The sequence below is a fragment of the Ostrinia nubilalis genome, chromosome 15 (assembly GCF_963855985.1).
Source record: "Ostrinia nubilalis chromosome 15, ilOstNubi1.1, whole genome shotgun sequence".
Lineage (NCBI taxonomy): Eukaryota > Metazoa > Arthropoda > Insecta > Lepidoptera > Crambidae > Ostrinia > Ostrinia nubilalis.
In genome coordinates this window covers 12,773,910-12,796,743 of record NC_087102.1, presented here as the reverse complement: position 1 = coordinate 12,796,743, position 22,834 = coordinate 12,773,910, and the positions used below count along the sequence as shown (strand labels likewise).

Below are 22,834 nucleotides of genomic sequence, written 5' to 3'. Positions count from 1 at the left end.
AATAGTCCGACAGAAAACTTATTTCATCTTACCAGGAGATGTCAAAATCAATCAGCATATTCTGACCTTGATCAGGTGGATGAGATCATGGTCAGCCATTTTCCCGCTCTAATTTTAAAGATCAATTCATAATATCTAGATGATAGAAGTGATAAGATTTGGCTATTTAACAAAAACAAAGAAATACCTATTTGATTTTTTCCTTTTTCCGAACAATTTGCTTAGTACGATGACTGTAATTTTTAGCTTACTTTTAAGAGTTCTGGTTTAGAGAAAAATGGTCTAACATAAAAATCATGCACCAATTGGGTAATTAAAGCCAAGAAAGAACGTGAATCATGCACGATAAAATTAGTGCATAGATATGTATCTAGTATCGAGTTATTTAGTATACAATTTGATTTTACGCAAAACATTACGCGATGTAGATTGCAGTTAGATACAATGAAAGGCCAACGAACTAGTTTATTGGACAGTTTATTTTTAATTAGACCACAATTGCCAACATAAATACCGGTGCACATTCTCGTAGCAATTTCAAGAAAGAATTTGTTAGTTTTGCAAAAAGTTACAAGAAGATTTCGCTAATTCGAGACACGCATAATATCATCAGTAGGCTAAATCCTTTCTTTAACATTTTGGGTGTATAGTTATGTGTTTTTTTTAATATCCTCAGGGTCTTGGCAACCAACTACTCAGTAGTTCTTTATTGGTTAGTCACTCGTTCTACAGTCGCCATTACTTGTCCCAGACTTTTCCCATCTTCCTTTGTAATTTGATCATGCATGGGCACAACCATAACTGGTCTAAATCTAGTCGCTTTATTGACTACTTCATTTGGTATTTTGAGAAGTGATTTATTATTACTTGTATCTCCCTAGTTCAAACGTGTCCCTGTTACCAAAGCCACAGCACAAAGCAACTCGTGCATAAAGTCTGGGGCAGAATAAGCTACATTATTTTCAACGGTGTCTAGGGCAGTAATAGCCTACTATTATGGCCTACGACTGTCTCATTTCAGCAGCCATCAGTCCGCTGGGCCGTTATCCGGCCCCTGACATTCGCCTCGTCGAGATCACGTCGGATTTCGATCGTGACAACTCACAGCCTTTCTCTTGTTTGAATTTAACTAGTAGTTTTAGGACCACAGAAAAAATTGGGTCTCCATTGAAGAATCAAGAGAGGCTCCATCTTCTGCACACAAAATGTCTATTCACGACCCTGGTTACTTGACTCAAAATGATGGACATGCTAGGGTAAGTTTAAACACACTGTTTAGTTTTTCTATACAAAGACATCTGGCGCCAAAAAACATTACCACCAGTATCATGAATTTGTATGATGGTGAATTGGTAAGTAAGCTGTATGCTGTAACATCCTTGTACAATGTTGGTTATGGTTTAAGGGGGACCTTTATCGCAAGGAAGGAAGCGGTTACACCATCAGTGTCGAGATTAGATACCGCTATATCGACCGCGAATCCATGGGAAAATTACATTCTGAAATTACGATATATTTTTTTTACAAGAACTTTTATATCGATGCTAATTTCATTTCAAAAGAATCATCCAGCAACAGAACTAACAAAATTATTCAAATATGAAATAGTGTACTAGTAAGAAATCTAACTTTAAAATTCAAAATTAGCTACTAATTACACTGGGTGGTCTACAAGTACAACTTAAAAACTTATCTTTTGCATTTGCGTAAGTAGCGTACAGTGAAATCATTTAGATAAAGCTAATCTCAGGTAAACGGTACGAAGCCATGAAGTTAGATTAAAGATAGGTTAAATGTTTGCTTAATATTTCAATTTGTTCAAACCTGCAGCATAAAATTAAATGTAACAATTTTTAAAATTTTGCCAGTTGCTAAAGCCCAGTTTCTGAATCGAGATTTCCAGCTTGAACTTGCTATTCTTCTACTCAAGGACGATGAACAGTAACACGCTCAAGTAAATCACCTCAATTCAGAAACCGAGCCTTATTATGAAGTGACGATGATGATGCTATACAGGAAAAATATGCAATTACGTCTGACTTAATAAAAACATCAATAGCTGACCTTTAAACTGATGGTCTTGAGTTCCGCTAACAGGTACAGGTCCATGAAGTACTCTTGGCAAAACAAACACGCGCCTTTCCGTCGCCCGTCGATCGTCGATGCCTGAAAAGATGGCACACATTTATATGAGCATATTATTGTTGTTAAAAAGGAAATATAAAGGAAAGGTAGTGGTCCACGGTGGCCAAGCACTTAGAGCTTGCCCAAACAAATGTTTCGACAACCCAGTCCCTGGGGCCGACTACAAATAATGCAAAGAAGATGTTGTTCAGAAGACAATTCCTGAATCCTGATATAACAGAGAACGAGAGTCAAAAGGCATTCAAGAACAATATTAAAGCCATAATTGATGATCATAATGAAACTGACGTTATGTTAGAAATAAAAAACATGCAAAAGAGTTAGAGTTGGGCAAAGAAAGAAAAAAAAAACGACACATCATAAAGATGGAATATGGATGGATGCATTGACAGCTGCAAAAATATGCAAGCCAAAACGAAAAAATGTTAATTAATTTTTGTTTTTGTCCAAATGCAATTAGTTTTTAAGACTCCGTTTTAGAATTCCATTTAGTTTTACGAGATTGAACATTTACTCGGTGTCTGCTCTTTTTAATTCACATTATATGATGTTGGTCCAGTACGTTTAATTATACTTGTTAATTAGCCTCGTCTAAGTTTCCGCACGTTGAGAAACTTGGAATTAGAGTAATGTAATATTTGACCTGCATTACGTAGAGCCACGTGTTACCTTACCGCCTCATAATGATCATAACAGCTTGTTAATTAGAAATGAGGAAATTCCTATATGGTCATGATGATGATGAATGATGTGATCTGAGATCTTCGTAACGTGTGGTTCATGCATGTGTGACTGCTTTTTCGATGCGAGAACAGCAGTAAAATTGGGATATTAGGACATCTAATCTAAATCCAAAACGAATGTATTGATCCGCTGTATTTACCATACTAGCGGCATGATTGTTTTAACCTCTGCAGTAATATTACCAAAGTGACAACGAGCCGATCAGTTACTAAGCGAAACCTTTTGAATATTCATCAGGCCATTCTTATTGTCTGGCGTGAATCCGTAGCCAATTGTTAGAACAACTCTCGTTTTCAACAAGGACAACTGACACAACTGCTCAGTATTATTGTTGTCCTCCTTACGTGCCGTAAGCGTCGCTACAATCGAAAGATTATTTATGAGGTATTCTCTACCACATTTAACTTACACTTTTAATTGTGAGATAGTTAGAAATCATTAGTTGCACGTCGCTGTGTAATTACTTCAGAGTTTGTAATTGCAATGATGTCGATTAACATTTTTCCAAACATGAAATGGAATTATACTTACAACGAAAACAACAAATGTTTGATCTCTCTACGACACTGATGATTATAGGGTAAGATAATACTGAATAATTTAGTCGGTGTAAAAAGATAAAACTACGTATTTCACTCACATTATGAACAAGTTTTACTGAAAGAAAAGACTTCGGGAAATCTTATAAAAACATTGAATGTAGAGTCCAATTCTTTGAGAATTTGCAATGCACTGACAAGAAAACACCCTGCAATAGAAGGATACCATGACTTTCACCTAGTCCATGGTACACAGAACTTCGTAGGCAAGCCATAACATGTTGCTAAACATGCTTACATACGCTCTACATTATGCGTAGGCGCATTATGAAAGCTTTGTCAAGTCCGCGCGTGACTCAGCGGGAACAATGTGCTGTTCTAGGTCAAAGGGCTTTCTGTGTTGCAACTCTTGCAACACTGATTGAACTACTGAGTAAAGTATGCGTCAGTAGTACTGACACATACTTTCTACGCTTAAAAGTATTGGAAAACAAAGCATATGAATTTATCTTTGTTTTGTTTATCAATTAGTCAAGTTTACATAATTCGATTAAGACCCAAAATTAGTATGTAACTAACTATACTAGTAGTAATCATGACAGATGGATATTAATTTATTCCAAAATTAGGACATAGAAAACGTAACCAATGCAGTTTACACAAATCGTGAAATTCTTAAGATACGATAACAATCTTAATTGGTTACTTATGCTCATTTATAATTTGATTTATGAGTGATTTAAATTCATTATGTCGATGATGTTAACATAACTGTTTTTTATTAACTAATTTTTTCCTGTTTTTACTAAACAGTTCGTCTTATTGCTTGCACATTATTTAGATTGAGCGATAACTGTGTCGGTTCGGTTGTTATTGTCGGTTTGATGGACAAACGGGGCTTTCATATTCCATCACCACAATTTCTTGGCAACTCAGAGAAATGTATTGCAATATAAATTATATGGTTCAGATGTTCTCATATCATTTTCTAATCGGACCATCCTCGTTACGGTCAAGCGACCGCCTCTCGTAATTATATGAAAATGTGTCCATTTAACCGATATTTTCTAAGCTATATTGTTTGAAGAAACTGTTTGGAGTGGTGCGGCGAGTTGTCACAATGCAGCGCTAAATGAAATGGTGAATAATGTTGATGTTGTTTTCATTTGCATGCGTCTGCGCACCGCGGAATGCTGGGTGGATATGATTTTGTGATATTTAGGAATAGGAGAATGTTAACAATTTCCGTTTATAAACAATGGTAGATTGTTTTTTTCTTTTTTAACACAGACGTCCACGCTTTGGCGGAAAAGATTTTGTCGCAAGATTCGTATCGCAAGCAAGTGACCTCAACTTAATAACAAGTCATCCCTCATCCCAGTTAGTCCCTGTGATGAATTCTTTGAGAGATGATTCAGAAGTACTCGATGTAGCGGTCAATGAAAAACGGATCATGGAGTTAGACACATACAAATCAGTTTTGAAGATCGCAAGTCACAACCAAGAAATAAAGTATATTCCAATTGCATAGGACAAGCCACAAGCATAGTGTCACTACAGCCGCCAGTGGCAAGTGGAATAGAAACTGGCGCGCGATAGAGCGCGACGTGCCCACATCCATGCACGGTGAACAACATGACGGCCCGACGCTGAATTGAAAACTATCAATTTGCGAAGACAGTACACAGTAGAACTGGACAACTGTGTTAATGGAGTGATGGTTATTTAGCCATGAATTCGCCAGAAACTGGTTTAAAATTTTGTCTATGGACGTCCAAACGCTTCATTCTAAATCTATGCTTTAATGATCCTGGTTAAGCCATGGCAGATTATGATGAGTAGATCAATTATCAAATTACAAAGCTCACAAGAAAAGAAGAACGGAATACAGTGCTATTCAATTAGAAACGTGTAGAAAACAAATGTTTTTTTAATATTGTATTGAAACTTTCTTTCATCGAATTTTCCTAACAGATTTTTTCAAGAAAGAGAGTACTTTTAGTGCTACAAAGTTCTTAAACCTTTTTCTAGTGTGCCCAATACCCATGTGGCGGAAGAAGAATGGCAGCGCTTATGACTAATGAAAAATTCATCAGTTTGGTACTACACCAACCGTAGTACCGTACGCATCTAAATTCGAATAAACATTGCATAATAACTTCATATTTTAAAAATAATATAATCGTTATAAATATAATTTGACACACGTTGCCAAGTATTAAGTAACTGCCTACTGTAGTACGAAGAAAATATAGAATACGGTTGCATTTCTTTCCGAGAACCACGCTTGAATGTGAATAAGCATACTAAATGAAAGACAAGACGCCTAGATGAGTGAGTAACGCGTAGTATATGTAATTATTCACAAAGAAGTCAACAAGAAACTGTATAACGAAAGAGTAGTCACGATGGTCGGCGATGCGCGACGCGTCATCGAAGACAGGCTAAAAACAATATAAATCGCAATGCCAAATTACAGCATTCCACTTTAGCACGATAGGATAAGTCTGAGCGGCGTACGTTAAAGGACCAACCAACCGTGGCAAACAAACATCAGAGTCAACGACATCACCCGAACATAGGCACTTTCAGTTTCGTGAAATCGAAAGCAGCACATACATCTCCCGCGCAGTGCAAGACGCGCCATTTTAGCTAAGATGGCGGCGAAAAAACTTGATAATCCGTCACGGCCGCGTGCGCCACCGCGTCCAGCGGCCACCAATTTGTCAATAGCGCAGCGCTGTTAATGCACGTCGTTTACACGTTGCGCTGCTGAAGATGGACACGATTTATAACAACATTAACCGGTTCGCTTGGTGATTGACCGAGTGAACGCTGTGTTGAATATTTAAACGTAATAAAAATGTCGTTTAAGTATGCGAAATGGGAAACATGTTGAGTAATTTTCAATTTACAAGAATGACGGTGTAAGCTTGAATCGATGAAGCCTTTTTTGGTTGGATTTTTTGTTTTTCTTGTTTAAAATTCTCTATAATTAACCGTAAAGTTGGTTTTTTGCATAAGCTTACGATAGAATGGAACACAGATGTTGTGCGAAGGTTGTATCCAGTGCGTAGATAGTTGCAACATAAAGTAGGGAGGTGCAGTGACCCGCGACAGTGAAATGCACTAACACTTGACCAGAGCCCGGACCGGCCGCGGAGCCACCGTGAAAGTGTGCCCACCTCTCTAATTACCGGCGTCTCGACTAGCCTTACATGGCTCTTGTATTTCTATGGCATTTGTAATTTGATGAAAAGCGAAAGATGAAAGACGGTGAAACTTGACCAGTATCCTGATTTCCTTAGCAATAATTCTTTTACTGATGTATGATCACGTGCAAACATCCAATGATGTTCGAAAGTTACTTAGTATTGCAAGTGCACTTCCGCAGCAAGACATCATGACAGTTTTATATTTGTGCACTAACGAAACGCTTACAACACGTGTCGAAATAACGTAGGTATTTGCCAACATTATTACAGACCTTTCTTTGAGGAAGACGTTTATTTACATTTCGTTAAGTGATTTGTCCAATTAATGTCCGACCGATTAACAATTAAAATTTTCCGCTTAGTGGTCAAATGAAAACAAAATCGTCTATCAAAATGTTTTTGTAAATAAGGCTAATACGATAATCAACGTTAATACAGATACAGTTTAAGTATAACTTGATTTGTAGTTTTTACTGTCGGGTAGAAAAATAGACTTTCAGTTACATAACTCTGATAACGTTTTGTAGACTTTTCGTAGTTCTTTTATTTGCAAAGGGTGGGTTCAGTAAGACGTCTACTAAAGTATAACAATTGTATCGAGGTCAGAAAAAAGTTCACAGCTCCGGATGTTGAGGGTGCGGCGGTTTGCACAATCCGGCGCCATCCGGTACCACAGCCTCGCCGCACAATGCATATGCACTGATTCTATTCAAAATCGACTATAACTTAACCGTGTCGTACATACATTGACGACATATTCATGTATTTTACGGCTGTCAATCAACAATACACGGTCAATGACGTTTTATGCGTTCGGCATGCATAATAACAACAATTATAACAAAAATAGCCCAATCGCCCAAAATACCAAACAATTTACAGAAAAATAAAACAGCTAAATAAACTTCGACAAGTATAATGTCACCCTGCAGACTTGCAGGTGTTTGCACTAATTAACGTTTTTACCATTATCGCAATTAGAAGTTTAAATTAAAATAGGCGTAACATTTAGAACATTCTCTGTTGCAAAGAAGACGCTTTTTCAGACCGTTACACGAAGAATCTCATTAAGACAGATTCACGTCGAATAAGGAATGAATGGGCAGTTTAAATTCTGAACGTGAGTGGCAGGGCATGGCGCTTCTTGCCTAACGGTGGTATGCAATGAAGAAGAGATTCAGAATATTAGGGGAATTGCCCAGTCAAGATACGGATTGTAATACAATACAAAGTAAAGAAAATTAAATTATTGTAAATGATAAATAGCCTAATTAAGATTCTTCGGATATTCTTCGAATAAGTTGTATGTAGCTTCAAGAATAGCGAAGCTTTCTAAACACTGCAAATAATATTTAAGAAAATAACATGATTTTCATTATGTAGAGACATATTTTGATGGCATACAATAATTTGTTACATTTACCGACACATTCTTTTTTCTTTAACATTGTTTGGATTGTTTAGAAATAATTTTACATGCTACGAATTCTGTTTTGTCATTAGCTATTTGTACTGCTATATCATCTTCCTAGCTCCGTCAGTGTACGATTTCTTTACGGTCCGAATGCCTAAGTGTGCTCCAAGAGTTGGAATTTTTACTGTATGTATTCCGAAGCCTGTAGGAATCCACAATAGCTTCATAAATAGCTTTAGCTGGTATTTCTTTTTCTAGAACACCGAGATTCAGCTCCATAAACGGTGTAAGACAGGGATGAAGATGTTCTACTACATGATCACATGCGTGTGATCGAACTTGTAAGCCTTGTAAACAAGAAATCGTTTATGGTTAAAGAGATGATATAAATGGCTTTTTGTGGCGAAATTTAATACACGTGAGAGATTTAGATGACGACTTTATTATAGAGAACAATTAACCGGAGATTGAGAAATAGAATTCAGTTAGATCCAATTAGACATTGATAAAATCAAAATCAAAATTTTCTTTATTTGTTTAGACTAATTAAATTAGCACTTGCAAATCGTCAAATGCTCTTAAGGAGCCTATACTCATGTCTCATTCTTTTTTTGCCCTACCAGCGCTTCGAGACATATAGACATAGAAAAGTAAATGTATTTCTTTCATCTTTAAAAATAGTGTAATTGTCAAATCAACCTAAACGAATACGTATTTAGAATACCTAATTATTATAATAAATCACGGTTAGATTTATAATGATAAAATTACATTAATCCTCGCTAACGATAAAGTTCCTAATGAATCACTTACGATAAAATCTGGCATTCAAAATAAAGGGTTTTGTACATACTCTTATCAGTTCATGAATTCATTATGACTCAAGTGGATAATGTTTATTTTCCTACAGGCCTTTAAAATATTTCCTCAACGAATCCTTCCCCCTTTAGTCAAGTGTTCAATATTTTAAGATGATCTCATCTCGCTGCTTTATAATAAAGTAAATATGGTCGTACGTCAGCGATGACAATGACATCATGGCCTCAAGCAATCGTCCTCGTAGCCTGATGGTTTTAAGTTAAAACTTAATTTACGATTACTCGTATTTTCCTCGTATTATTTTATTGGTGCCATCATGCTATAATAAGCCATCCATTGTCATGTTTGTTTGTTGAAGAAGAGAGTTCTTACTTTAGTTTTTTATACCATCAAATAAATGTATTGTAGCGTTTTTTTGGCGTTTTCATCATGATGGTGAGCTTCCTACAGTTAGGAAATACATTGGCAAATATTGCAAGTATTGCTTGAAAAGTTGAAACGTTATTTTACGACGTCGACGATAAGTTGCTTTTCGTCAGGCAGGTGCATCATCCTTTCGCCTTATTTATATCTTCTAAATCTGTACCAACTAATTGAAGGAAGTATGTAGTTAGAAAGGTGTATGTTTTTGGATGAAGTAATGATTTGTCTATTAATTAAGTCCTTTTCTGCCTAACGGAAATCAAAATGACCATTTATTACATCATTTTAAACAGACTATTTTGCTAAAAAATAAACTGTCACTTGCTCTAGATTTGTGTTTATGAAATGTCACCGGATCGTACCAGATTTAGGAATAGAAAGGATCGCGACCTCACGTAATCGACCGAGACTGGCGTGCGCGCGCGCGTTCGGGGAAAGGAAGGTAAAGTGCAGACGGCTTGCACAAATGTTTGAAATGAGGCCGTTCCTGCAGACTATGACATTATATCCGTATTTGGATAAGTATCGTAGTGCAAGAATGTCGATGCTTGCGGATTTTTGGACCTACAAAGATAATCCCATTTTGTTTTCTTATTAGACAGGTGATCTGGTGCGTCGCGAATCAGAAAGCTAATTTCGTGGTTTCAATTTCACCTATGCAGCTACTGGAATTTTTTTTTACTATCAAGACCAAACGTTACTAATTTCTACAAATAATGACAGTCATTGCTGAGTGAAAAGTCCCGAATGAAAAGAGAGCAGTAACAATTTTTTTTGTAAGTTAAATTGCCATAATATCTTAACTTTTTTAGAAAAATGAAACGACCCAAAAACAGTAACATAACACCTGAGTGGCTGTCAAGATTAAAATTAAATAGATATCAAATAAAATTACATAATTATTTAACTTTATTCTGTAATCGCGTGGCCAGAGAAAATACTCCATTGCTTTTTGTGGACTTATCAATATTAAAATATTTTCTTTTGACGAAAAACTTATGAGTGGTTGCGTACTGCAACTGGACTGAATCGGCAGCTGCGGTTGCTGGTTCTATTCCCGCTCGAGGCAATTGTTACTAGGATGACCTTTATACTGGTAGTTGTATATTAGCTGTAACAAATTCTGCTGAAATGGAGATAAGGTAAATAATAGTTGTGTGTGATAGTTGTAGCAATTTATCAACAGATATTATGGTTGTATTTTTAATGCAGGTGCATTTTGATATAAGGCCTAAGGTGGCGGTAATGATGGGATATACACTAGAAAATATAAATAGGTTTGTAAATTGTAAAGGGCCGAGAAGGTTCTAAAGCTCGAGCCATAGATGGAAAATTGCATAATTGATGCTAGTTAATACACAGGTTAATATCAAATGCTGGTGGGTTTGAGGAGCCTTTTATAGTAGTTTCTAACCAGCCTGAGGGCAGTGTGTCGCGTGCTGCCAGCATACTAAGCGATCGGCGCTTTGACATGCTTTTTGTCTCTTTCTACCTCTGCTTACTGACACCACTCCCCTACGCTACATCCTTTTTAATAACCCTTATCTTTGATATAATTCACGCAGGTGCATAAAATACATGATCATTACATGTTCCGGTTTTTCTTGCATTAGTTTTTTTATCAAATTACCCTAATGAAATTAATAATAAATTACGAAAATTGAGTTACAAGAAAATTCAAATTGTGCCCGACTTCGCCAGAAGGAGGGTTATGTTTTTAACAGTTAATAACGGTGGTAAAAAATTATATCTAATTACAAGAAAGAAACTGCATAAAATTATTAAATCGAAAGGAAATTTACAATGTGATATTAGTGTAAAAACCTATTTTTTAGTGTTTCTATTTGCTTTTTTATCTATATTATTTAAGTAAAGAAAGATACTTTTATTGTTTGTGCAATGCAATTTATTATTATGCAACGTAAATGTACACAGCAAGCGTTGTTTTTATACGATAACAATGTATAATCAACAGAATAAACACGTTTTATCCGACACACATCTGCGTTGATCTGCCAATCATTTCGGATCACGCCTGTCTATTACATTCTCCAACCCAACAATCAGAACGAAGTGAACGAACAACAAAAGTATGGACTTGTCATCACTAACAATACCTTTTGTCCACTAAATTACCATTTACGTTAAAACAAAAGAAAACTTTCTAGTGTTAATTTCTAAGTGTTCCAAGAATAAAACTGTAATCGGATCTGTGGTTCGCGCCACGACGCTGTTAATTACAATAATTACCATTGTAATTATGTGCAGTTATGCAGTGGTGACCTTCTGAGCACATGTCCCCGCGACTCGTGCTTTGAGATCTCCATTAACTAGTTTCTAGATCCCTCTGCTATTAGGCGATCGATTAAAAATCGAAATGTCAGATGACCATACATAGAAATTGCCGTTAGCGCAAGATTGTGCAATCGTTGTAAATTATCGTTTAAAGACTACACGATTGCACAAAGATTGACGAAATACATTAATTGGACATCAACGAGTTAGCTATAAAATTAGTAACCATCGAGCCTTCATAAATACTAGGTTTTGGATCGTAGAACAAGAAGTACCTAGTTCAAAATTAAATAAAGGGCCAAACACATTTAGTGTTAGACACTTTACGTACGATGATAAAGCCTACGTGAGAAATAATTATAAAAACAGAAGAAGCAAAAAGATCAAACAGGCTAAAATGTGCAATAAAGTTGAATTTTAATTTAAGTGCCAGTTTTCTGGATGAAGAGGAGTTACATGAAAACAGTTATGCTTCTCCTGGATAAGACACAAATCTAAACGGTGCCATAAGAAGGTTTCCTAAACACAAAGTAAATGAGGAAGACGGACTTCTAGCAGTTATCAGTAGATCACAGATTCGCAGTACAATGAATGACCATCATTATCTAAAGGCCGATTTGACTCATTGTCTTACCAATTAGTGGTTTGTTGTCGGCTTCCATGATGGAGTATGGAAATGAATTTTACCTGCAACAAAACAAGAAATTATTAGTAATGAACGAAATTCTTGCACAAATGCGACGAACGAAACGAAAGACTTAATTATTCAGATAGTACAATGTATTCACACCAAAAAAAGACAATTTTTTGGGGCAGTCGATGAATCTTCCATTACAATTTATTTCTTTTCCAAGCCAACGCGTCGCTTCCAATTGGTAAAAGGCAAAAAACCAAGCAAAAGAAAACTACAAATTCGTTTCATAGAGTTACAAAATTGTGAATAGGTATAAAATTTCGTCTGGGCAGTTAATCGAGCGGCGTGTCTAATGGTCGACTTTCGCCGACTGGATGAGATGAAGCGATGGACCGTGGTGGTCCCAATCACCGTCACTTTCCCCCATTGTGGTCTTTGGAACCAATCACGTTGACAAAGATCATTTTGGAGATATCTATATCATCGTGAATTGGTGAATATTTGGCGCGATCCGATGACGAGACACTGTTGGTTGTTCAGTTCACTATAAGTTTAGAATTTGTTGTGAGATTGGAGACGATATAGCTCATGCTTGCACATTTTCAAACATTAAGTAACTGATGCTGGATATGGATGGATAATAACGACTTTAGCAGAGTAGGTTTTATCACAAACCTTCAGAAGACACTTGACCTTATTTCAGCTTTATACTCTTAGATCAAATTACAATAATGTCAACAATGAAACAATGCTGTAAACAGTTATAATCTTTTATCTTTTTTATTCACAAAAACCTTCAAATAATACGAGTCTGAAGAAATATTTTTGAAACATTTGACTTGCATTGTTGCACAAAAACAAATCATGCTCGAAGGTAATTAATTTCTATTTCCTGACTCCCGATTTTACAAGAAATTAATCTTCAAACTGTCGAAGTTTCATGCGGAAGAGTTAAAAACCGAGACTGAATTACTCATATTTTATATCCGTTACATGATTTTTGGTAAGAGGTACGACTAGACATGAATCAAAGCCTTTATTTGAACACGCTCATTTATGTTTCCTTCTTAAATCAATGCTTTCTTTGGCTTTCTGATATTTTCTAGTGCCTTATTTTTTCTGTCAATATCATTCGTGGTTTCTCCTCTATGCGAGTGTCAATCACTCATTGCCGAATTTATAAATTGTAGATTTAAATACCGATTACAAATATCTGAATTCTGTGAATCTATACAAAGTTATGAAAGAAAGAACGAAAGTTATGTCTACATTTTAGCTAGAGACACTGAAGTATAAATGCACGCCGAATCAGCTACAGAAAATAGTCCTAGACCTACATTCTTTATGATCTTAAAGGCTATGTGTCGCCACAAGGAGTTTATGATACTGAGCTAAATGAACATAAAAGGGCAACACGGTTCTTTAGAAACATTCAAAAGTAGCGTTGCGAATGTAAACAATCGCGGCGTTAGTACTCGACGCACGCTTATCGGGGGCCGGCTGTCCTCGCCGGGAGACTGATGACGTCAGCCTACTAACCGACAATTCGCCAACTGCAGATTAGAGAGACTCTCTAAAAAGCACGTAAACGAATGTAGGTAATGCTGTATACAATATAGATAATAGTACTTGCACTTGACTTACAGAAATATATTTAGCTCAAGGCTGAGTTGTAAAACTGTAATCCATACGTAAGTTTAATCGATATTACTTTAAGACTACAAATTCATTATGTGTGTTACTTATCAACAAACGTAGCATTACGTTTATGAAGTACGACGGGTCCGTGGCCGAGTCCCCCAGTATTCGACGCACCCGTGGTTGAAGCCCCCGATTTAAATAAATTTAATATCATATTTTAATAATATTAAACATTCATTTGTACGATCAGTATAAATATTTATTCGTTTATAAATATTTTTGTGACTGACTGTACATTTGATTAAAAATTGCTTCTATCTGACCGGGAGCGTCGACCACGGGTGCGTCGAACACAGGGGGACTCGGCCACGGACCCAGTACGACGGCTATTGCTGTTACGCCCATCTTTGAAAAGATCAATGGATTGGAACTTTTCTGATTCTTCCATGTTACAGTTACAGCTTTTAATCAGAGGACCAATATTTTGTAGGAGATGAGGAGAGCATGTTAGTTTGTTAATGACAAAAGAAACCAAGCGTCCTAGACAATACGATTATATTACAAACATGAGAACGTATTTTAGTCTGAGACAGGCCGTTTGTGGTTGTTTGACCTTCATCACACCTCACTAATGAAGATTTTGTAATACACACTAATAAAGGATTAAGTCAGATATGTGGACCACATGCCTTAGGATACATGGAATTTGAAGATAACAATAAGTTGAAAATGAAACCGGGCAGCTGCCCTCACGAAGATGAGAGGGTGACGTCATCCTAACCGACATTTTGCAAACCGCCTGCCTGATACTAAGAATTTGAGATGGATAATCCGATGCTTATGGCATATGTTTTATATTCATCACTGTTTGAAGAATGAGTTAAACTGATGTAGGTCTAAAATAAATCTTAGAACCTAAAGCTGATACGGATAATACTTTGAACTAATATCCTGATAATAGTTGTTCAATTTCATAAGATTCTGTATCAGCTAAATTCCTAAATATACACAGTTTGGTTAGAAAATAGTAAACATTTCCCTTTCTGTCCGTTGAATGACCGTTGTATATTATATTTCTGTCATAGGAAGCTGGATATATTTCAATGGCTGGTTACAAGCTTTGCAACGTGTTTTTTCATCGAAATAATTGATTACAGCTACAAGTCAATTATTTTGACGATAAATCCGCCCAAATGATAGCATAAAATTAACAATAATGGCTAATAAAAGTAAAATTATTTCACACTGGCGACTAACAATAGTCACAACAAGCTCACAGCGAGTATCAAAAAGCATGACGTCATCCAGATATTCACACGTGATACGTAACTTAAGTTAGCACTTGGGACTTGTTGTGTGCTGCTATAATTGAAATGGCTTTGACGACCAATCATTTAACGGAGTGCCCAACTAATTAAGATCGTAGTGATGATTTTAAACAAGCTCATATAAACTTGAAAACAGGGTTCGAAAATATCCGATATTTATTATAAATATCAAAATATCGGATATTTATGATATATATCCGATATATATCAACTTTGATATATATCAATTTTGTATGAAAGCCATAGTATTATTTTATTGCATTATTCATGAATACTATTGCATATGTGTTACATAAACATGTTTTTAATGTTTTTAAAACTTAAAATCAGACAAATAAAGCAAAAACATAAAATATCTTTGAAATACGGCCAAATCACCTAAAAAAATAAAAATCTTATGTCAAAAAGTACAAATACAGTAACAAATTTTAAAAGTTGATATATATCATCAAAACCGGCTTGATATATATCGGATATACAGTGTGAGTCACGTTAAAGTGTACATATGAAAATAGATGAAACTAAACCTATTTTTATCGACAAAAAAGAGGTCAAAAAATTTTTGAGATTTTTTTAAATTTTTTATAGAATTTTTTTTCTTGCAATTACTTATTGTAAAAAAATCGTAATAACTTTTGAACTAAGCGGTATATCTTGATAAAATAAAAACAGTAATAATGCTAAATAACAGGCAATACTAAAAAAATACATAAAATACACAAAAAATGCCAACAAATAATAAAAAATGATACTTTTTCAAAAAAATATGCTTTTAAATTCGTGTTTTTTTGGTTATTTGATAAATTTCTCCAAAAAATGCCCCTATAACAGGTGGTTTTTATTACTTTGTATTATTCTCTATCGTATTATCTTTGTAAAACCAAAAATCGCATGTCTCTATCCCTATCACAACGTTTGCAATGATCGCTTGAACAAAGGCCTGCCACAACATTATTCTCCGCTACAGGTAGAAACAATTTTAATTTTAACTAAAATGCTTATTTTACTTCGGAATCTTTTGTTTTTATTTGAAATCTAACTTGTCTTTATCAAAATTACAAATCTAGAGCCATTTTCAGTTTCGTTGTTAACGAAGCGTTGAATGGCGCGCCCGGAGAGGCTTAGTTCAAACGATCATTGCAAACGTTGTGATAGGGATAGAGACATGCGATTTTTGGTTTTACGAAGGTAATACGACAGAAAATAATACAAAGTAACAAAAACCACCGGTTATAGGGGCAATTTTTGGAGAAATTTATCAAATAACCAAAAAAACACGAATTTAAAAGCAGATTTTTTTTCAAAAAGTATCATTTTTTATTATTTGTTGGCCTTTTTTGTTTATTTTATGTATTTTTTTAGTATCGCCCGTTATTTAGCATTATTACTGTTTTTATTTTATCAGGATATACAGCTTAGTTTAAAAGTTAATACGTTTTCTTTACAATAAGTAATTGGAAAAAAAAAAATCTATAAAAAATTAAAAAAAAATCTCAAAAAAATTTTGACCTCTTTTTTGTCGATAAAAATAGGTCTAGTTTCATCTATTTTCATATGTACACTTTAACGTGACTCACACTGTATATCCGATATATATCTTGATATATATCCCTTGATATATATCCTCGAACCCTGCTTGAAAAGTAACATTCATGAATAATTCTTTCAAAATGATGGTCATAAGCAAACTTTTCGTTCAAATGAACTGTAGAAAAGGTAGCTAGAGATAAAAAACATTGTTCTGCAACATGTTGACATCGAGACGACGGCGAAGAACAATGGCTGTATAAATACTACAGACAGACTCTACCGAGCCAAGACCTGGATTAGACGTGATGTAATATTTCTTACATTGCTCCATTCGACATCAGCCACATGCAACTTTTTGCGTATTTCGGGAATTTTATGTCTAACACGTTTACACGATTATGTAACGTTCAGACGTAGACGTCTCTCGAACTCTGTATAGTCATGCAAGTATATTGGAGTTTAATGTAAAACTGCAATTTATTGTTGCTTCAATGATACTATGCTATTTGAGGATAGTTGCAGACCTTCGTGTGTAGAATTACAATAATGTAATAATGTCATTCATAAAGGTAATGCTAAGTTTAACCATGATATTAATACTAGAAACTTCTAAGACCAAGTATGTCTGATAAATGTCATATTACAATGCAAGTTCAAACCAATATAACAAGCATGAATAGAAACTTCCAAATAGAGAATGTTGAATGATTAGGATAAAAAAGAATGAAGTATAAGACGTTACGTCATTGAACAGTTCACACGCTTGCTCATGAGCATGACTCAAATAAGGTTGTGTTCAAATCGGCAATCGAAATTAAGTAATTTTCAACTAAAAAGTAATATTCAGTTGCGTCTGTTCCAATTAAATGAATAATCTAGATTACAAAAGAATACAATTTTAATAAAATAGCTGTTACACCACGCTGTTTGCGTTGAATAGTGTAATTGTTCCGTCTTTCTAAATTAATCCGAAGATTTTACTTTTATATGTTATTGCGTGATCAAGTACAATTGATTAATGTTTTTATTGCATTTTAACATCAGCTGTAACAATAAGTTTCCGTGTGAAACACGCTGGAGATATATGCCTTTACGATGCGGACCACTTTAGTTGAATTTGGGCAATTAGCTGCGGAGCAACGGACGGGTAATTGTGTGGAACAAGAGTGGTGGATCTCGTGACAAAAATGAAATCAATGGGAAACTAGATGATCATGGACCCTTGGAAATAATGCGACCACAAGTGTCCAATGCGGCTTTGTTTGTGGTAAATTTCACTTCTGTTTCATTGATCATTAGTGATGAACTGTGTACTTACCATGAGTTTACGTTAGGTGTGCTCGCTAGCGAGTACGTCAAAAATCTCTATGAAGATTTTGTTTCTTGAAAGTAGCCGCTAGGGGCGCTGCACAATATGTCATACAATTAAATGTCATTTTTTTACGCAGTCGCTAGCGAGCACACCTAACGTAAACTCATGGTAAGCACACTGTACAACGATTAGGGGTAAAAAATGGACGGAGAAAATTTTACAAACGAAGTAGACAATTTGAAAGCAATAAACAAACACAAAATTAGCCCCGTAACATATTCCAGTGATCCACATTTAAATTTTCACTGTAGATTATTACAGATAAAGAAGTACGTACTCGATAAGGCACTGTAGATATGCCATCTAATCAACTTAGCTTCTTTTCCAAGAATTCATACATTAAAATATACTTTCATGACATTACGTACATGGAGTTTGCATAAATGGGAATGCGTGATGCATGCAAGCAAGCTATGTGCCAGAGATGCTAAATGGAAACAGACATGCGTGTGAAAACGAGAGAAGGTCGGTCGTATTAAAGTAATATGTACTTGGAGCACAATGTGATGAAATATGTCATGCCTCTTCAAGATTCTGCGCAGTTATAAGCCTTTATTATACATATTTTTTTATTTCTCTGGTTAGCCTATCCAATAAGACATGAATGATAAAATATTCAAAGGGATTTCTCAAAAGATGCTTGCAAAAGATACAGTTAATTATATGCGGTAATGCGAAGAATTTATTTAAATTCAAGATACAATCGCACAGGGTGTGCATGTAGTCATCATCTGTCATATCCTTTACACTGAATGAGTGTCGACCTTTGGCTTCATTAATTCTATTTTCGTTAAATTTTTGTCTAGAAATGCTTAGAGTAACTCATCTTTCGCTGGTTAAGTTTTTATTAGCAATCAACCTCTAATGTTCCTTGCTACATAGGAATTCAAAGGCTACTGTACTGAGAAGGAGCGGTGGGAGTGTGGTAAATCTAGATTGTACGATTCAATTATCGTTAGGGATATAAATGATAAGTGTTTTCAAATAGAAGCCGGCAATCATGACGCCATCTGGAGTGTTACAAATAAGAAATAATCTAATCGCCGGTTATCGGAATGCGGGCATGCACCGGAACAATGGCGAAATGCAGTGATACAACAACTAGAAATTAGACCGACAAATTGGGTGGAACGGGCATTGATTCGCAATTCAGTGATCTAAATGAATCCAGATCAAAATTTTTGCTAACAATTTTTTTAGTGCCAGGCTCATCTTACGAAATTTTAAAAAGACAGCTATAGAATATTCCATGGAATAAACCAAAGCGCCCAAGGGTAAAATATCTACGATAGTATCCCTAAAGACTCCATTAGTGATGATATAGTAGATATTAGGCATATCGTAAAACTAAGCTAATTCCATTTAGGGTCATGAATATTGAAAAGGAAAACAAGTAAATCAAATTAAAATTGCAAAATAAAGAATATCCATAAACTTCTAATATAATTATTGTGAATAGTTAGCAAATAATTTCAAAATGATCTCGACAGATTTTTCAAAGTTTGTCCACAAGTTTGTATAATGCAGTTTGTCCACAAGTTTTCTACCCAAGTAAATTGCCATTTGCCAGGCTCTAATCCTGCAATAACAGTTGTTTGGTAGTGGGAGTTTACAGCGAGCAGAGAGGCACTTAGGGTTGCTAGGATAGAAATATCACTTAAGAAACTTAAAAATGTATTCCGTAGTCGTAATAATCATCTTCATCAGAAAATCTAAAAGGGAACATTAAAAGGTTCAGACTAACATGCATGTATGGTTACAAATGTTTTTGTTTGTACCTACATTCAACCATTTTGGTGAGTGAAAATAAGGGTTTTTCTATAAATTATTATATTCCATTCATTCGACTATCTTTCATACCAGCATCATATTATTATGGTAATTTTAGTATTCAATTTAAATATCTGACTCATCAGATCCTGATGAATGAATAAGATTTAAAAGATGAGAATTTTCTACAAATCAAGGGTACACGGGAGATCTTTGAATGCTAATGATCTCAAATTACTAAACCGATGGAGTTTTAGGACAAGGAACAGGCCAGGCTCGTTAGGCATCCCTAACAGCGTCCGATACTGGTTGCGGATCCGGTTTGCGGTGACTCACACGACCTCACGCCGACCTCTCCTCGCTAGCCGAATGTCTTCGCTCTATGCCGTAATATGTTTTAGCAATATTTTTACGACATTCATACTCACCTTTCTCGGTACAGTAATAACAGTGCTTAAATAGCAATTTATATCATATCTATCACTACTGTTATGATTGGTTGTTAGATTAAAATTAATGCCAATTTTGCAAGAGAAATGCAAGCGGTTATAACAAACATACCAAAAGAGGATTTCTGTGGATGGTGTGAAATGAGAAAGATATTAATGAAAATGTAAAAGCAATAAATAAAATAACCAATTACAGAATATGGCGAGAAACAAACAAGCACGAAGTCGCTCAGTATTCATGAATTGAAAACAGCAAATTAGTCACACAATGGTGCCAACCTGTGACGTGTACACTAATCTGAGCAGAATGTAAACACTAATGACGACAGTATAATTTAAATATGTTGGTAGGTAGACTTAGGAACAGTAACGATAATATTTTCACAGCCCAACGTATTTGCTTATAGATACTGTACTTGCTTATCTGCCGACAACTGAATGTATGGACGATGATCTAATCGATGCTTTTCGGGAAATTCCAGCAATGTGTCAACATAATTTTGATAAGTGTAAAAATTTGTAGTTAATTGCACATGGTTATACAGGGTGGCCAAAACAGTGAGGTCTAAAAGAAAAATTTAGATTCCTTACATCAAGGTGTACCTAAATCACCCCCATGTATGTAATACGATTGTGCATAGTTTAGGAGATAGAGTTAATTTTGTGATATTTTCAAATTTTGTGACCTAGTAGGCTTTAAACATTTTTATCTTTTTTTTGGGTTGACTTTTTTCAGATTTATTTTTTTCTACAGATTTGTTACTAATTGCAGATGTTTGAAAAAAATAATCACCTTCCCATCTTTGATTCAAGATACAAAAGTTTTGCTAGAAACATTAAAATTATGCTTTTATCAGAACACTATGAAATTTTCAACTTAAAAGTTTAAGTAGAAAAAAGAACTTCCATAGGTCCAAAACCATTTTAAAAACTGCGCCGTTTCCTGAACATTCATAACAATACAAAAAAACATGTACTTAATGGGCCACTATTTCCTGTAATCGGTCCACTAAAGTGGTAAGTCGGAGATTCCGTTACATGTTTTTGACTTTCTTAGAGTGAATTAATATTGGGAATCCTCTAAGTTTACATTACGTAGAACAGATTTAGAGCAGTAACTGGACAGAACATGTTTTTATGCTCAACGAGGAAGCTCTTGCCCTTCATCACACCTGGTGGAAACTGATGATTTGGCTGAAGGTGGAAGGGAACTTCAACTACTAAGGAACTATGGCTTCCTACCTCCAAATGCCGGAATACAGTAATGCTATTAACATTATTTTTATAGTGACAGAATTAGGAAAATAGAGTTGCTAGCCAGGCAGACTTAGGTCCAAACCCTACCACCAACCAAACCGAGCAGAAAATTTCACCTCCACTGGGAATCAAACCCGGGACCTCTGAAGCTTACCTCTTTCCACTTGAAGACAGAGGCAGTTGTTACATTTTACTATTACCCTTGAAATACCTACTACAGTGAGAAGAAGAAGGAGGGATATTTGGTTTATGTTCATTAAAACTTACTTAAAATAACAATGTGTTCCGGAATTTGGAGGTAGGAAGCCATGGTTCCTTAGTAGTTGAAGTTCCCTTCCACCTTCAGCCTAATCATCAGTTTCCACCAGGTGTGATGAAGGGCAAGAGCTTCCTCGATGAGAATAAAAACATGTTCTGTCCAAAAACTGCTCTAAATCTGTTCTACGTAATGTAAACTTAGAGGATTTCCAATATTAATTCACTCTAAGACAAAAACATGTAACGGAATCTCCGACTTACCACTTTAGTGGACCGATTACAGGAAATAGTGGCCCATTAAGTACATGTTTTTTTGTATTGTTATGAATGTTCAGGAAACGGCGCAGTTTTTAAAATGGTTTTGGACCTATGGAAGTTCTTTTTTCTACTTAAACTTTTAAGTTGAAAATTTCATAGTGTTCTGACAAAAGCATAATTTTAATGTTTCTAGCAAAACTTTTGTATCTTGAATCAAAGATAGGAAGGTGATTATTTTTTTCAAACATTTGCAATTAATAACAAATCTGTAGAAAAAACGAAATCTGAAAAAAGTCAACCCAAAAAAAAGATAAAAATGTTTAAAGCCTACTAGGTCACAAAATTTGAAAATATCACAAAATTAACTCTATCTCCTAAACTATGCACAATCGTATTACATACATGGGGGTGATTTAGGTACACCTTGATGTAAGGAATCTAAATTTTTCTTTTAGACCTCACTGTTTTGGCCACCCTGTATAATAAAGTAACTGATGAAGTAGATAAAACATTCGGAAAAGAATTTTGTAAAGCATTAGGACTTAACAGTGGCCTGTTGATGTAATTGGCATTCAGAACTTTAAACTATAATTTGCCCCATTTACACATACCGCTTACTGCATAATACGTACGACTTATGTATCTATAAAATTACTGTAGAACATACCCCTACAATTGTCATTTAGACTTGCTAATGAATGATGAATATCTAATTTATGTTTGTCGTAACAAAATTAATGGAT

At 35.2% G+C, this 22,834-nt stretch overlaps 1 protein-coding gene across 2 annotated transcripts in view; it reads right to left on the bottom strand.

Annotated features, from left to right (window-relative positions):
- Positions 1-22,834, bottom strand: part of LOC135078973 (chloride intracellular channel Clic) — a 42,186-nt gene that overhangs the window by 10,798 nt on the left and 8,554 nt on the right. For both annotated transcript variants that reach the window (XM_063973580.1, XM_063973581.1), the window contains exon 2: positions 2,065-2,166. In XM_063973580.1, coding sequence (XP_063829650.1) covers positions 2,065-2,166 — 102 coding nt within the window. The remainder of the gene's footprint in view (positions 1-2,064; positions 2,167-22,834) is intronic.